A 17,151-nucleotide genomic window follows, 5' to 3' on the forward strand; every position below is an offset into this window, starting at 1 on the left:
AGTCCCCCTCTGATTCTAGGTTTAAATGTTGTTGTTATTTATTGCCAACAGAGGGTGCTATGTTCTTATGCTCTTCTTCACCCCAGTTATTTTTTATAGTGGTTTGGACAACAGACATTATGACAAACCAGTTTTACAGAAATGTAGATCTACAGTGAACAAGCCAAGAGCAAGCCCTGAGGAATAAGGAAGAAATCTCTTCTAGAGCTTTAAACTATAAGGTTAAACAGCACTGATTGTGTCTACAGGATCTTCAGTATGAGCAGTGCTTGCAACCTCCAGTATCTAAGTGAAGTTAAATTCTACTCTTGTAGAAATTAATTCTGGCCTTTAGGTATGGTGATGGCTGTTTTTTAATCATTAGTTTTTTTAAATAAAGTTTTATCAAAATGAAAGCAGTTTTAACAAATCTAATCAGTTTGTTTGTTTGTTTGTTTGGTGCTTGTTTGTTTTGAGGATCTTGTCAAACTGGCTCATTTGAAAAACAGATACAAGGATAGAAAATAATGGCTGCTGAGCCACTCATAGACAGTTCTTGATGCTTGTGTCAAATATGACATGAAGTACAAGTTGCAACATGGTGTGACTGATTTCCTGCTAAAGAAACTGCTTTTCTCTCTGGCAAAGAACTTGTCACACTTGTTTTAGAAGGGTGTAAAAAAATGCGGAAAAGTTCTCCCTCACTGCTTTTTCTTGTCCTGTGTTTGTCGTTAATTCAGTCAATTGTAACATACTGTGACAATGATGTACTCCAGCAGTTTCAGGTAAGCCTTCAACTTAAGCATTATACAAACAACCAAACTGTTTGCAATTCTTAGAAAATTGTGAAAAATAAGTACACCACTGTATTGCTGTCTCGTACTGTTTATACTGTATATACTCTTTATGCCAATCAGGTTCATTGTTGAAAAGGTGAAAATGTGCACCATATCACTGAGGGGTTGCATGTGTTATCAATGTGCCAGGACACTTTATCATAACTGCTAACCAGGATCAGGTTTCTTTGTGTTCTGCACTTCAAGTGTCGTCTCAAGCTGTAGTTCCACATTGTCCACATTCACATGTATGAACCCTCATATTTGTCACTGTTCAATTAGAACTATGTTGTTTTTTTTACATTTTGCCTTCTTTACCTAATCAATATACAGCTATTGATTTTGCTGTTTATGATATTTATGTAATTTTGTTGTTTTTCTGTTTCTTTGGACAAGCCATTTTTTAAATTACTACTTTTATTATACTGTGGAATTTATATGTAATTTGTATGCTCACCACACCCAACCCAATCATGCAGTCAGTCTGTATTTTCAAAAAGTTTTTGTGTCCTCAGAATGTTGTTACCACAACAAAGAGAGTCAGAACATAGTCATTGTTCAAGAGAGTAAAAGCATAATTAGTACTATCAATAAAATCAGCATACAGAAATTTAACAGGAATGAAACTATATCATCATGCAGGCCAGGTCTTAAATCCACATGAAGTGCAATTACTAATCTGCCATGCAAACCTGCAGAGCCGGACCAGCAAGTGCTGAAGTGCATAGTGAGTAAACATGCATCAGTATCTACAAATTTCTGCCCACGAAAGAAACATCAGCACAAGAACTGTGCATCAGGTGGTTTATGAATCGGGTTTCCAGGGCTGAGCAGCTGCACAAAAGCCTAAGATTTGTATGTGGTGTCAGCTGGAGTGGTGTAAAGCGCTACTATTGGACTCTGGAGAAGTGTTCTCTAGTGTAGTGATGAATCACACTTCACTAAGATGCAGTCTGATGGATGAATCTGGGTTTGGAGAACGCTACTTACCCTAAAGTACAGTGCCAACAGTGAAGTTTGGTGGAGAAGGGATAATTGTCTGAGGCTGTTTTTCAGGGTTTGGACCCCAATATTCCTGTTTCAACATACTTTTGGAAATATAATGGAGCATAAAAATTTAGGTTCATGTTTGGTTATTTGTCCTGATACAATACATTTAGTGTTCTAAAACAAATGTGTCTTCCACTGATAGAAACCATACATGATCCAAATGTAAGTTTCTACTAGTCTTAACTGAGCATTATGCCTCAATCTCAGGCAGACCAACACAAATCCGGCGAGGCAGAGGAAGAAGAACATCAACATAAATGGAGAATTTCGCTCTCAGAAGGAAGAAAAACCACCAGTTCCTTTCCAGAAGGAAAACAAAAATAAGAAGAGAATGGCTATTAGTAAGCTCCTTATCAACATCTCCATTGGGTTGTGCATTTTTAGCCTCGTCTGGTTCTTCTACGCCCTGTACATGCGCTCTGCCTTGTCTAGGAGAGCTGTGACACTTCATCCTTCACCCCGGCTCTTAGATGCCAAAAGCACCTCTGCAGCTGTGTCTCCTGAGAGGTTCTGGGGCTCGTATCGACCACACATTTATTTTGGCATGAAAACAAGAAGTCCTAGGTCTGTTGTTACAGGTACCACTGAATATCCAGATCATTTCTTGACAGGATCTTAACAAACACAACTGAACAACTCCAATTTTAATTTAAGTTGACACACCATATTTATGTCTTTCAGTTAAAAAAAATTAAATATGCAGTTATTATATGCTTATTACTAAATGACATGAAGGACCTTTAAATTCATGTACAGTAGGTACAGATGTTAAAGTCACTGAATACCATGCAGTTATAAAACTGTGTAGATACTGCATATTGTCATATACCCTGAACAGTCCCTAGTTCAACATGATGCCCATGGCAGTCTGTGTATTTGGCTCCACAGGCTTGATGTGGATGAGTCAAATCTCACAGAGTGATGTGAACCTGAGGCACACGTGTGAGCAGGGGGATGGATTGAGCTCCTATGGCTGGCTGATCCATGATGGGGTCAACTTTGGGATGCAGCAGATCCAGGACACTGATTTCACCCTGACAACAACCTTTGTGAAACGGATGGGAGGGAAACATGGTGGGGACTGGACCTGGAGAATCACAGGCAAACAGAGCGTATGTAAAGATGGTGAAAGCCTTTATTTTTAGTCAGCAAACTGTGATAAACAAAAACATGTTTTAGTCAGTGATACTAATACTGTCTATGCAAATTGAAGTACAGGAGACAAAAAGTGTCATCTTTGATATTGATTGCAAAATAAATGGATATTTGGGACCAATGAGAAGCACAGTGTTGGCCCAACATTAACAAAGGTGTTTTTTGTAATAGCCCAAACAACATTAGGCCAATGTTGGCAAGGGCATACTTTTCATACCAACCCTGACATCCTTGGCCTAAAGTTGGCCCATGATTGGAAAGGTCACACTTTTCATGATTACCTTGACAGTGCTGGCATAACTTTGCCAATGTTACTTTGCATAACAACCCCTGACCACACTGACCAAAAGTTGCCTCTCATTGGACAACATCTGTTAAATGTTGGACAGGACTAATTTTTATTAAACCTCTGATGACACTGGATCATCACTGGCACTGGCAGGGCCAAACCATTCTTAACAACCTGAAAATGTTGGCCTAACAGGGCCTCATACTTTTCAGTGGTGCACTTTTCACAACAACACCTGTCAGCATTGACCCAACCTTCCCCAATGTACAATTTTCTCTTGTGCTCAAACCATTCTCATGGCTTGTTTCAGAACACAGCCTCTGAAGCTCCCATCATCTCGCTGATGTTCTATGTTGCTACTGATACCCAGGGTTATCTGCAACCTCACATAGAGGATAAGACCCATCTGAGCCATGTTACAGGCACTTCAGAGGAACTGGGTGACTTCAAAATCACTTTCAACAAACCTACCAGTGAAGACACAGCTACAGATAAATATGCAAGGTATTTCAAATAATAAATCACATCTGGACAAAGCTTTTGGAATTTTTCAACAAAAACATTATTCTGTAACCCATACAGTGCATTCAGGAAAAGTTACAGCAATCGTCTAAGAACTGTAGACAGGATTTAGGATATTTGTTAGTGTCACAAAGAACATGTAAACTTGTATTAAGCTGCCATCTGCTGGGCACTTGTAGTAATAAAATACAGTGATGATCTGCTATCCACTGGCCTCTGGTGTCTGTTCAGTTTGCCACTGTAGTCATGCAATTAATACTTTAAATTTTAAGTCTGTTTTGTTTCGTTTTTTCTCATTAAAACCTGTGTTAATTATTTATGGTACATATTCAGTGAACACTCACTAATTCCCAAACTGTACCATCTTTAATTTATCATCATGTTGCAGATTTTCTCAGTTGCTCTGGCACAGTCACCAAAATTGTCTTAAAATTCAGTCGGACAGACAACAGAGGTCAGTGGATAGCAGGAGATCATCATCAATTCATCATTTTATTTTTAACAACTTATGTCTCTTCTCCACAGCTATAATTACTTGCAGACACTAAGCCCTGGTCTGGACCAACTAACAGACATAGTGAAGAACAGCCTGAGTCACAGATTTGTTTTCAGCCCATCAACTGCAGAGAAGAGGTCATACATTGCTGTGGATACCTACACACCTCCTCCACAAAAAGACAACCGCATCCAGGGTGACTTTGTGGTGCACCAGGTTACTGTCCAAGTCCCCTTCCAGATTGAGGTTTTGTTTGAGTCTGGAAGTTTTCATGACCGGCCCAACCAGCTGAAGGGCTCAGTGCTGACTGAGGAGCTTACGAGGCTGGAATTGTCCTACAGTGAGAAGTTCGAGGAGGCATTCAGACTTCAGGCTAAAGAGTTTACTCCAGATCAGGTGAGGTTTGGCAAAGCTGCTTTAAGCAACATGCTTGGTGGTATGGGCTACTTCTTTGGACAGTCCATGGTGCAGTCAAATTATGATGAGCACCCCATTTTTTACCCTGAGGCTGCCTTGTTCACTGCAGTGCCCTCCCGCTCCTTCTTCCCAAGGGGTTTCCTGTGGGATGAAGGCTTCCACCAGCTTCTCATCAGTAAGTGGGACCCTCAAGTGACACGTGAGGCTGTTGCTCACTGGCTGGATTTGATGAACATGGAAGGCTGGATCCCACGTGAGCAGATCCTCGGTGATGAGGCACTCAGCATGGTCCCTTCACAGTTTGTGGTGCAGCACACTGAAAATGCAAACCCACCTGCATTCTTTCTTGTCCTGGAGGAGATTCTGGAACAGCTTGAGACACATCCAGATGCACCACAATTGCAAGATACTCTACCTTTCCTAAGAAGATTGTACCCCCGACTGCAGACATGGTTCGACTGGTATAACACCACTCAAGCCGGACCCTTGCCCAACTCCTACCGTTGGCGTGGTAGAGACAAGGACACCAACCACTTCCTCAACCCTAAGACCTTGACTTCCGGGCTGGAAGACTACCCTCGTGCATCACACCCTTCTGAAGATGAAAGGCATGTGGATTTGTACTGTTGGATGGTGCTTGCATCCCGGATCATGACAAGCATAGCACAGCTGCTTGGGGAACCCCATCAGAAGTATGAGCACACCTACCAGACCCTCAGCAACAACAGCCTTCTGAGTGAGTTTCACTGGTCCAAGAGATTTCAGGCCTTCTGTGACTATGGTAACCACACTCAGGATGTGTTCTTGCAGCAAGAAAAGGTTTTTGTGCCTGCCGAACAGATGAATCATGAGTTACCTGCAAAACGCCTGGTGCGATTAGTGCACAAAGCCCCTAAGCTTCAATATGTGAATGCACTTGGCTACGTTAGTCTGTTTCCATTCTTGCTTCAGGTCCTGACACCCGACTCTCAAAAATTAGAGTACATTCTGAAAGACATTCGGGATCCTGCTCGCTTGTGGACACCCTATGGCTTGCGCTCACTTTCACATTCAGATCCAATGTATATGAGACGCAACACAGAGCATGATGCCCCCTACTGGCGTGGTGCTATAAGGATGAACATCAACTACCTGGCACTAAGGGCACTGCACCATTACAGCAGGATAGAGGGACCATACCAGGAGATGGCTGCTGATCTCTATCAAGAGCTCAGGACTAATGTCATCAATAACATTTACAAACAGTACCAGGAAACTGGATATATCTGGGAACAGTACAAAGACAGCACAGGTCGGGGACAGGGTAGTCACCCTTTCACAGGCTGGTCAGCTCTGATTGTTCTCATCATGGCTGAAGAGTACTGACCCCACTGCAGGTTCTGTACTATTAATATCAAAAGGTGCTTGTATTTATCTAACTTGCTTATTAGAAAAAATGAGTGTTTATGTTGGAGACCACTATCTATGTTTAAATAATTCATATGGGATTATGTTTTACAGTAATAAGTAGAAGTCTTTTATAAATCATACTTGAAAAATGAAAAGTATTTTCTTTTATAAACTAGTTTCAATTGATCATTCTATTCTCCAGTGTGAATTGCAATGGGATGTAAGAGAGGGTAAGAGAATGTAATGTGATCAGACCACATGGATTTTATTCTGAAATTCTAGTGGGTTCAAAATAATAAACCAATACCAACCTGCAATTTTCTTTATTTTCTTTTTTGAATTTAAAACTTAAAACATATTTTAATGTAAACTTTAGGTGTATTAATCCCAAGCCCAGAAATAGGAGGTCTTCAGTAACCCTATCCTGACCCATAGTGGGCAGTGAAGTCAGATCTTAAGGTTTTGATAGTCTTACTGGATAAGGCTGATGGAGAAATCTCCACCAACAGTGATGAAACTGTAGAGTTTAGCCCAGTCCATGACATTGTCACACAGACAGATGAAGGCCAATGACTGGCGTCAACCCACCAATTTTTTGTTGCACGTTGTTTCCATGGAGAGTCATTGTGGTAGAGATGCGATTCATGAGATTTTAATACAATGCTGTTAAAAAGAAGCTCTGTACATCCTCTGTGCTTTCCATCGAAGCATCTCTTTTGCTAAACTTTCTCTATCTCAGTTCTCAGTCTTTTCTTTCATACGACCGTGATGTTCACATGCCCGCACCACAGAGGGTCAAGGCACCATCTCTTTCATGCCTCTAGTTTGAATAGATGCAGAGGCAGAGCTTTGCTGCAGGAGGGTTACAGTACTATAAATAGGCCTCCTCTCTGGCAGCTCAGCTGCAGCTTTTAAACGGCTAAAATAACTAGAATGCTCTGTTTCCTCCCTGCTTCATATTACCAGCTATCATGATAAAGCCTTCTATTTTTCTTGTGCCATCCTCTGCTCTAATAGAAGCTGTCCATTTAAGCAGATTTGATGAAAGATACTGCAGTTGATGGTTTATGCATCATGTCAGTTAGGCAAACTTTTGCCACATTTCTTTTTGTATCTGCAACATGCTGACCCCTGAATGACTGAAGCACTGGTTGACCTTTTCACAAAATTAAGCACACAACTGTGAAAGGTATCATGGGAGCAAGAAGGTACGAATTGAACGCACAAGCACTATTCACATCCCCTCACTCATTTGTGCAGAAACCATTTCCCTATTTAAAATGCGTGTCTCTGCCTTTGTAGTGTGTGCCTGGTCGGTGTGACTAAAGCAGGCATTGCGCAATCGCTGTCCTCTTCCAAAGACTTGTTCTCACTGAGCAATGGGATAATAGCCAAAACAGCATTAGTGGGATCTAACATGCAGGCGTAAATAAATGAGTCAGAGGGGCTTCATTTGCGTATTGATGAGATCCTGAACTTGTCTCTTTTGATCAGATCAGTTGGGCTACATCTGTATGAGTCAATGCATGGGGGAACAGTCAATAACTGCCAATAGGCCAATTAATGCATCAGTTACTCACAGCTTTTTCATTGATTAGAGAAACAGATAGGGATTGTATTGAAAGATAAAACTAAAGCAGCAAAGTACATGGTATTCACTATGCAAAGGCAAATAAATACTATGGGAATTCCAAAATTCTTTATTCTACTCAAAGTTTTGTTGAATGCAAAGCAAGGGTGTGATGCAGGAATACACCCTGGATGGGATGTCATCCCATGTGACACCTCATTTGTTTACACCAAGGGGCAATTTAGAGTTGACAAATCACCTGTTTTTGGGAGGTAGGAGGAAACCATTGGAAACCCACACATATAATGGGGGCGGGGGGGCTAAACTCCATAATAACCCCCACATGGGACTGTACCAGAGTCCTTTGAGCTGTGAGGCATCAACATTATCAAAGCGCCGATCCAGTGTGCTGCCTGACACGAGTAATTATTATTCATTTGTGGATTCAGACCAGTTGTTCTTGTTTGCACCAAAAAGCCTAATATAATGTCTAACAGTTTGGGAAAAATATTTATTTCTGAACATGCAAAAGTGAGCCATATCATAGACCATGTACCTTTGATGAATTCCATGACACATTACCAATTCGGACTTTGGGGATGCATCCCACATTTCATACAAGTAACCGAGAGTATCAAATGTAAAAGTCTGTTGATAATGTTCCCATTGTTTAAAACAAAAATCTGTAGACCTCAGTGTTCTCTTTGCTTTACATTTCTTCCCAAAAGCTTTATGGGAAATCGGTCAGTGAAGCTTCACTGCTGGTACTGTTGTTGATGTCTCAAGTTAGTATCACCACTCTACAAAATCCAAGCCCATGGACACAGGTATGTGAGCAGGATATGAATATTTCTGAATTCAGCTTGATACCAAGCCCGTACTATATTTCACTATCTGAAGGAACTGAAGGCTTTGTTTATTAATTGATTAGCATAATTTATGATCAATGCTTTTTCAAATCGAATTTATTCTGCAGCTGAATGAATGAATGATATAACAGAATTAGAAATTCCAGAGGTTGTTTCTCTTGTATAGCTAGTGTAAGCTGTGTGATAAGGCTAAAATTTTGACAGTAATAATGTAATTCAGTGGTGTCTGAAGAAACTATTTCCTGTCCTTGAACAAAAATACTGAGTGCTGTGTATCAAAATATCTGGAATATGACTGAGGTTTGTTCAGGGTTTTGTGGAGTTGCTGTATGGTGCATGGACACAGGATTTTACAGACAGGATCTGTACTAGGTGGACACTTCAATTTTTGACATACCGCTGCTGACTGTATGACGGACATACAAACATAACAAAAGACATGAACTCACTGCACTCTGTGCCCACTTTCACCATGGCTTGTCCAGGGATGTCATGTCCGAATACACTGGCTAGATGGAGCCGTTTCTTCATGTTTAGGGGAAATTCAGAATTTGATGAAGTTCAACAATTGGAAAATCTCTTTCTCCAACCAACACTACTACTCAATATTTCTCCAATTCTTTTCCAAAAAAGTTAGTTCTGGATTATAATTTGTAACAATTATATTGTCCTTAACTTCAACAACTCTCAGCACAATAATATTGTATTTTCACAGGGGGGAATTGTTGACGTGTTTGCCAGCCAACTCTTAGGCCTTCAGCAGTACTCCCACATCATGCGTTGACGTTGTAACTGCTGTCAGTGTGTAAAGTGGAAAGCGTGGCTCACCGCGCCTCGTGGCTAAAGGCTGCCTGTTTGTTTTTCCCTGCAAATGTTTTCCTCTCGCTCATAAACACTTGTTACTTCAACGAGTGGAGGGATGATGTAATAGGTTGTGCGGTGACGCTCATCAGCCTCTATCTCCTGCTGCCTCGGGCTGATAGCAGATGTCCCCCGGGAGCTTCCAATTGACACACTCATATTGGCCACCAGCTAGAAATCAGTCACTCACTATTAATGCCTAGGTCTGTTTCTTTTCCTCTGGTGTCTTGACAAATGATAACCTATAAATACGTATTAGTTCCAGTCCCTGAGGGAAAACCTAAAGGATCAATTGGTCTAAAAGTGTTACCTTTTTAGCAAGCTAAACTTACTTTAGCCATCTATAGAACCTTTCTCAAACCCTTTTACCCTTTAGGAGTGAGTTCTTCAATTTTGCTCTATGTAGAACCACAGAACAATGTTTCCTTTTTAAAACACTTCCAGTTAGAGTTTTGTTAGAAAGCTAGATGCATCAGACATTCAAGTCCCTCTGAGGGAATTTTTTACACCAAAAAGTTCCAAATCATGAACACTAAGTTAGAATATTTATCCATCCTTAGAACCATATGAAAAAAAAAAAGTTTTTGCTTCCTTTATATGTTCTTCAGTTTGTTCCAGTGATGGAATATTTACAACAAAATGGATTCCTTTTTCAAAACGGTTCCACATAGTGAATACTTGGCTAATGGTATTTGGGGAAATAATTAAAGGGTCTATGTAGAGCCATGGTTTTCTTGTCATAAAATAAAAATACTTTTTTCTTTATTCTTCCAATAAGAACCCTTTTCTAGAAAGTCATGTCAATTTCTCACTCCTGAAAAACCATTTTTATCTAAGTGTAACTGTGATTTTCCCCTTAGATTCTTCAATTTTTCCATCTGTCAAATCTGTCAAAATCTAAAGAACCATCCAAAGAGCACTCTTTAGGTCAGAGATTTAACTTTTTCTCTATGCTCAGTCCTCTCTGACTCTTAAAAGCATTTGTTTTTGTTCCCCACCTCCCTCTTTTGAAGAAACGTTTGCAAATCAAATGCCTTTATAAAGCTAGAATGAGTAATCCTCTCAAGAACCTATGAGCAACCATTTTTTTGTCATTATTTCTGTAAGATTTCTTTACTTTACTTTGTCCAGCTGGTAGAACTCTTAAAGGATATGTAGAACTTAAATTAGTTAGAACCCCATTAAACCTTTTTTTCCCCCAACATTGTTTACACCTACAGAAAAACCTGGAAGAGTTGAACCTTGAAATTAAGTCCTTCTCTTTAAGCAAAGAATTTCTTAAGAAGAACAGCTAACCATCCAATATCCAAGTCAACCCCCCTTTTTAAATTTAATTTCCATTATTGCAGCAAAAAAGGTTAGATCACTGACCCCTAAAGGTTCTTTTGGTTTGTCCATTTGGTGGAACCCATAAGGGTAGAACCCTAGAGTAATGTGTTTCCTGTTTTCATTCCTTTAGAAAGCTTGCATCTTCAAAATTCCAAAGAATCTCTGAGGAACGTATATTTTTCTGCCATTGTGTCTTGGTGCACCTGCGTGATCTCCATCACATTGAGCATGACTTTCAGAATCAGTTCCCGATCCATCAGTTAGCACCCTCTGCCCTGCTTTGCTTCTCCTCCAGAATGTCAGTGCCCCCGTGCCACCCTCACCATCACTGAGCCTCACCCTGCTTTCACTGGTCCAGGTGGATATTATGTAAAACCTCGGCTAAAAATAGTCTCGCCCAGGATCTTTTGTCTTTACCTGCTCACTCTTAGCCCAACAGTTTTATTTCTGGAGAGCATGTGGAAAGCAGTGCCATGCAGAGGGCCTGTTACCATAGTTACTTGTGCTAGCAAAGGGAAAGAGAGAGGCGCTACATTCTTAGTCGGTCTCCTCAGAAAAGCAGCGATCTGTGTGTTTGAATAGGCTCGTCCCTTTTCACACTGCGGGTATTGAATTCACTGAAAGGGTTGCGTTGAATTACCTTTCGTAGGGCCAACAGTTATGAAGTCTGCTCTGCATGGAATTGTGTCATGCAGAATGTTTGCAGAATTAACACCAGGAGCATTAGCAGGCTTACTCAAAAGAAAGTTATTGTATTCTGATCTTTATTGGATTTATCAATCAAACTCAAGTGGAATTTGTCTTAAGAAACCGATTGTAGATACGACATAATGCATCCGTTATAAAATCGTACATCATGCATACAATACCGAACGTGTAAGTGTTGGCCATCTGGCCAGTCATCTGCTCGGCTCTGGAAACCATGTTGGATGTATATTGTTATAAAATACATTTCCTGAATCCTATTGAGAACTCTGAAGTGCTTGACGCAACCTCTTGCTAGTGTATAATTTGCTGAATAAATTAAACTCGTGCAAAGATCAAGAGTGTTCGAAGTGTGGTGGTTAGATAACTGCAGGTGGCACCAGGTTTGGCCTTAAGCACCAGCATGGGCTATTTCACATCGGGTGTTTCTTATTCCTTGCCCTGGGGCACTCCTGGTACATTTTGGTTGTTTTTTTTTTTCAATTTAAATGAGATCATGTTTGTTAATTGTCTGCAAGAAAAATGCATATCAATATTTATAAATAAATATGCATGCTTCATTGTTGCAAAGGGTTTGCAAATTGTCTATTTTACCCACAAGTGCACTGATGTGGTGACACTTTAATCTTTTGGAGCTGTAGTCCAAAGCTAGCGTTATCTACTTACGTGTACACTTTGGTGAAACAGATCAGCTTTTAAACATTCTTGCTAATTGATCTCACAGATCACTAACTAGCCAAACTAGTTAGATGGGTCCCATAGCTGCAATGCATTCTGGGATTTGCTGTCTCTGGCTGTTTCAACACTGGATTTCTCATTAGAATGAACCCCTCTGGAAAATGGTGATTGAGAACAAGCTCTTGTTTGTAGGAACTTGGCACCAACCAACAACCTGGTACCAAAATCCCTAAACACATCACCGGTACTAAAATCTAATTGTATTTAAGGTGTTAAAGTCTTTCAGAGTGGAAGTTTCCTATGGATTTGAGGGATTTGATGGGTCAAGGTGTGTAGCTCTTCCTGAAAAAGGCTGTAGCCCTCCGCAGTCACGAACAGGAAAAGCTTCTCAGCTCTCTCCCCTCCCATCCTGAGAGGCGAGGACAGGCATCCGGGTACGAGAGTGGGCGAGCGGGGTGTATTTCTGGAACATCAGGGAAACCTGCAGCTCAGCGAGTGGGGCTTCATGAGATTCATCGGGCTTCCCTAACCCTGCTCCCACACTCTCCGGAGACAGAGCAAGAAAAGACAGATGAACTTTCTTCATTTCACTTCATTCTCTATCTTTCTTAACAGAGCTCTAGCAACTGTATATTATTACATGAGCAGAAAACGACAGAAATGGCTGAGGACTGGAAAGAGAGCAATAAAGAGAGAGAAGAAAATCTTGGCAGCTGAGAACGAGCGTCTTGTATTTATAGTGAGTCGTGATTCCGGCCGAGGTTTCACTCATGCTAGCTCGCCCAATCCCATTTTTTGCGCTTTCTCAGAAGCGCCATTGTTCACCGTGTTTGATAGGTTTCATCTAGTGCCTTTAGGGGAATTATAATGTGGGACATATTCAGAAATATGATGCGTATGTGGGTGGGTGGGGGGTGGGGGGGGTTGGTGATATGAAGCCTCCTCTCCTGAGAGAGCTCCAAAAATTCTTCCTTCTCTTCATCTTGTATGGAAATGCACATAGTTGTGCATCAGAGGGAGAGAGAGAGAAAAAAAAAGGTGATTGAAGTGCCTGGAATAAGAGTTGATGATTTAGAAGAGCTTGTTATTTTTCAAATAGTGAATCGAGGAAGAGCGCTGGCACGATGCATTGATTCAGAAATGGAAGTTACAGCCTGTCTCCATTATTACATAACCATCTGATCATATTCACTTCAGCTATTTGAAATGTTTGCAGCATTTTCTGCAACACTATCACAATTGTGCAATGAATAGGGGGTTAATTGTTTCGTTTGCAATAGTACAATAGATTTGGACAGGCTTATCTGTCATGTAATATCCACTATCGGTATTTACTCAATCATGACATATGAAAAGGAAACAAAAAAACATCGAAAGAAAGTAATATTGTTGTTGTCGTGTTGCTGTAGCAGCACGTTCCGGAAATGTTTGATTCCTCACAGTCGATTCTCCAAAGCTAACACATATATTTTTTTATTTTATTAAAAAAAATCCCGCCACCTGTCACCAAATTGTCTCTTGGATAAGAGCATCACCCAAACGAGCATATAAATAATCCTGAACGTCTCATAGGATCCTTTTAGGAACTGTGTCATTTCTAACAGAAGATAAAAGGGTTAAATCTAGAAACTTTAAAGGATTTAACCAAAAAAAAAAAGAAAACAATATAAAATGTTTGCTTCCTGTTGGCAAACTGAATTAAGCAACTGTAGTTCGTCTAAATTATTTAAAAATATTTAAAAACAGAACTCTACTCTCATTCTTGTAAGAGGGTGTCTTGAGTTCCACGAATCCTTCAATGGATATAATAACAAAAATGTGTGTAAAAATCCGAAGCTCCACCTTCTTCCTATAGATGCTCTTTACTAAAAGTAAGGATTTTTTTTAATCAGTAATAGATTTTGGGAATATACTCTTAGCAAGGAATATTTGGTTCCACTTAAAAGCATTATTAGTGATACTATTTTTTCTTTTTTTTTTGTGAATGCAGCCACAGATGGGTGGCAAGTAACAGCTCTCCAGAAGGAACCAAGTGTAGATGCCAAACACTCTGTTTGCACTCTGTTAGGTACAGCAATAGAAGAGAAAAAGAGGATATTACCATATCATGCTAATAATGATTAAAATCTTCACATCACCTGCATGATTTTGCATCGAATGACTAACATCCTGGAATCCTTCAGTTTATCCTGGAGCTTTCCTGGCTCAGAGTCAGCGTCAGCATCAGTCAACTCGAAATCAGCCTTCGGAATAAATACCGACACGTCTGCGTCCTTACACTTTTACCCCTGTTGCATTATACTTCTGTGTATTAATCTTGGTAAGTGCAGCGCATTACATAAAGCCATTACGGAGCTTGGTGGCATTTTGCAGAGGCGAGAGGTGAGTGTTGCTCTGCAGTTAGCGCCACAGTAGCTTCAGTGTTATGAACTACTTAATAGATTTAGGTCGACTGGAAGAGAGGCAACACACCAGGCCCTCAGATAAGAGCACATTACCACGGTGAAAATGATTTGCTCCGGAGAATGTCAGACTTATTTGCCTTTTCGAGACGAGCCCGATTGTGTCATTATCATAATAAGTATGAAGAACACTCGGCACACATCCTGTTTGATGATTGATTTGATTTGATTTTTTTTTTTTTTTTGCTCTTTAATATCATGCATGGAAACAGGTTTAATGCAAGGCCTTTCATTCACTTCACATTCACAGATCAGCTTTGATGGATAAATGGGTGCAGAGCTACAGTTATGGTGTCACTATGTAGGGTGAATAAGTCATCATTTAGAGACCAGGTAAAGTAGTTTATTACAACAAGCAGTGGTGAGCAATGGAGATTCAGCTAATGTGTTAAACAAGATTTTTTTTTTGCTAGTCAGTGTATCAATATGTTTCACATTCTAAAATTTTCCACTTCCATCATTTTTTGTTTTTATTTATTATTATTACTATTATTATTTATTTTTCTGGTTTGTTGTCAAATAAATTGATGTGGACATGCACTCATGCATAATATATTTTTCTCTTTTCTCTTCTTTATTTATTTCTTTATATTAGATTATATTATTTTTTATTTATTAATTTGTTTCTTCCTTTTATTTCTTGTTTAAAAAAATAATGTTTATAATAATTATTATTTTTAATTTATTCATTTCTTCTTCCTTTTCTTAATTTGGAAGATATATTCATTTTATTTAATCAGATTTTCTCTTCCTTTTTTTCCTTCTTAGATGGAAGTGGAGGGGATGAAAACCAAGCTGTTTTAATGAAACAAGTAAGTAGACCTTGAATAAATAAATAATGGTAACTTGGATCTAATGTTTTCTGTCTCTAGAAAGAAATGAAAAAGGAATTATATATATATATATATATATATATATATATATATATATATATGTGTGTGTGTGTGTGTGTGTGTGTGTGTGTGTGTGTGTGTGTGTGTGTGTGTATACATTTTAAAAAATCTGTTCTTAAGTGGTCTGAGCAATTTATTTAATACTTCTGTTGCTACAAAATTTACAGAAGCTCTAAAGTAAGAGTTCAGGAGAAACAATGAAAGAATGGCTACACAAACTTTGTTGCAAAGACTCAGGAAATGTGATCACTTCTTTAATTTCAGTAACAACCCCTCAGTTTGATCTTACAGGCCTATCTAGTGTTTGCAGTGTTGTGCTTACTGTAGCCTAATAGGCCATTTCCAGAAACTTTAAAATGGCTGCTGTGGAGAAAGGAAGCGCCTGAGCAGTGTCGCTGTCCATGGTACCTTTGCTCTGTCTTAGAGATCTGGGACTTGTTTTTTGGGATTCAGTTGTTTAGAAAACTGTGCTTCTATTACACCCCTGAGTGTGATTATGCTTTTATATTCAAATCCAGTGTAAAAATCTGCAGATTTTTGTGTGAATCGTTCATCATCAAGGGGGAAATCAGTTCATGGAAACTAGTGTTGATATTTTGATAAATTATGTTGCAGAACACACATATATCAAGATATCATAGTAGATTTTTTATCTATTTATCTGTTTCTTTTTTATCTTTTTTTATTAAGAATTATTGGGTGGTACTGGAAAATTACAGAATTTATATTTTATCATTTTCCCTTTTCAGTGTGAAATTTATATTTGCAGATCAATATTAAATAAATATATATATATATATATATATATATATATATATATATATATATATATATATATATATAAATATATATATATATATATATACACACACAGTTATTCAGTCTTTCTTTTTTTAATGCAACACTAGAGTTTTTTTGGGGGGGGGATTCTTTTATAAAATCTGCATATCATGTGCTGTGAAATGCTTGTGAGAAAAAAATTAGAAAAAGAAAAAGAAGAAATGTTGCTACTAAAATCTTAGAAAAAGTATTAATATTGAAATGAAATAAAACAAATAGATATAAAGTAGTATTTACAGTTGTACTGTTATACTAGTATATCTTACTATGCTATAAATAAATAAATAAATGAATAGACAAGCCTAGCTAAACTTAAAAACTCACCCAATTAATGCTTTACTCATTTTACTGTCATGTATATATATATATATATATATATATATATATATATATATATATATATATATATAATCATATATAAACATGCTCACATAATTCAGACTTCACTCACTCACAGATTATTTTTCACCTGGAAATGTGCATGTCAGGTACATGACCGCAAAGTTGTAAAATTCCCCTACATGCACCTTTTTAAGTAAAAAGGTATATAGTAAAGGTATCCTTATTTTCCGAGAGTGTAATAATGATGAAGAGCGATCTGGCCCAACTTACCAGAGACCTGTTGGAAGCGTGAGGCACGTACAGTACCTCTCCTCTCTTTTCGTTTTCTTTCTTCCTTTCATTTTTTTTTAAAGGGGAGGGGAAACCCCGTCACATCCTCCGTGTCCATGTATGGGCATGAAGATGCCACGCAGCGGGGGAATCCTCTCCCAGCACGCGGTGAATGAGAGAGGGAGGGCCGAGCCGCCAG

General features: G+C 39.0%; 1 protein-coding gene across 4 annotated transcripts; it reads left to right on the forward strand.

Moving 5' to 3' along the window:
* Window positions 1–590: 590 nt before the first annotated feature.
* Window positions 591–6,468, forward strand: LOC131349112 (mannosyl-oligosaccharide glucosidase-like). 4 transcript variants are annotated; one of them, XM_058384498.1, is made up of 5 exons: window positions 591–764; window positions 2,073–2,206; window positions 2,754–2,977; window positions 3,620–3,813; window positions 4,357–6,467. In XM_058384498.1, the coding sequence occupies exons 1-5, from the start codon at window positions 742–744 to the stop codon at window positions 6,107–6,109; spliced, it is 2,328 nt and encodes a 775-aa protein (XP_058240481.1). In that variant the 5' UTR covers window positions 591–741; the 3' UTR covers window positions 6,110–6,467. The 4 variants fall into 4 exon arrangements, with proteins under 4 accessions (XP_058240481.1, XP_058240479.1, XP_058240483.1 ...); XM_058384496.1 differs by having other exon boundaries at window positions 625–764; window positions 2,073–2,443; XM_058384497.1 differs by lacking the exon at window positions 591–764 and adding an exon at window positions 774–1,063 and having other exon boundaries at window positions 2,073–2,443.
* The last annotated feature ends 10,683 nt before the right edge of the window (window positions 6,469–17,151 follow it).

The sequence above is a fragment of the Hemibagrus wyckioides genome, linkage group LG29 (genome assembly GCF_019097595.1).
Source record: "Hemibagrus wyckioides isolate EC202008001 linkage group LG29, SWU_Hwy_1.0, whole genome shotgun sequence".
Classification (NCBI taxonomy): Eukaryota; Metazoa; Chordata; class Actinopteri; order Siluriformes; family Bagridae; genus Hemibagrus; species Hemibagrus wyckioides.

Excerpts from the sequence above, each read along its gene's own strand:
- LOC131349112 (XM_058384496.1), top strand. The coding sequence starts at position 742 with ATGATGTACTCCAGCAGTTTCAG. Across the intron at positions 765-2,072 it reads ATGTACTCCAGCAGTTTCAG|GCAGACCAACACAAATCCGG; the intron begins GTAAGCCTTCAA and ends CCTCAATCTCAG. Across the intron at positions 3,814-4,356 it reads GCTACAGATAAATATGCAAG|CTATAATTACTTGCAGACAC; the intron begins GTATTTCAAATA and ends TCTTCTCCACAG.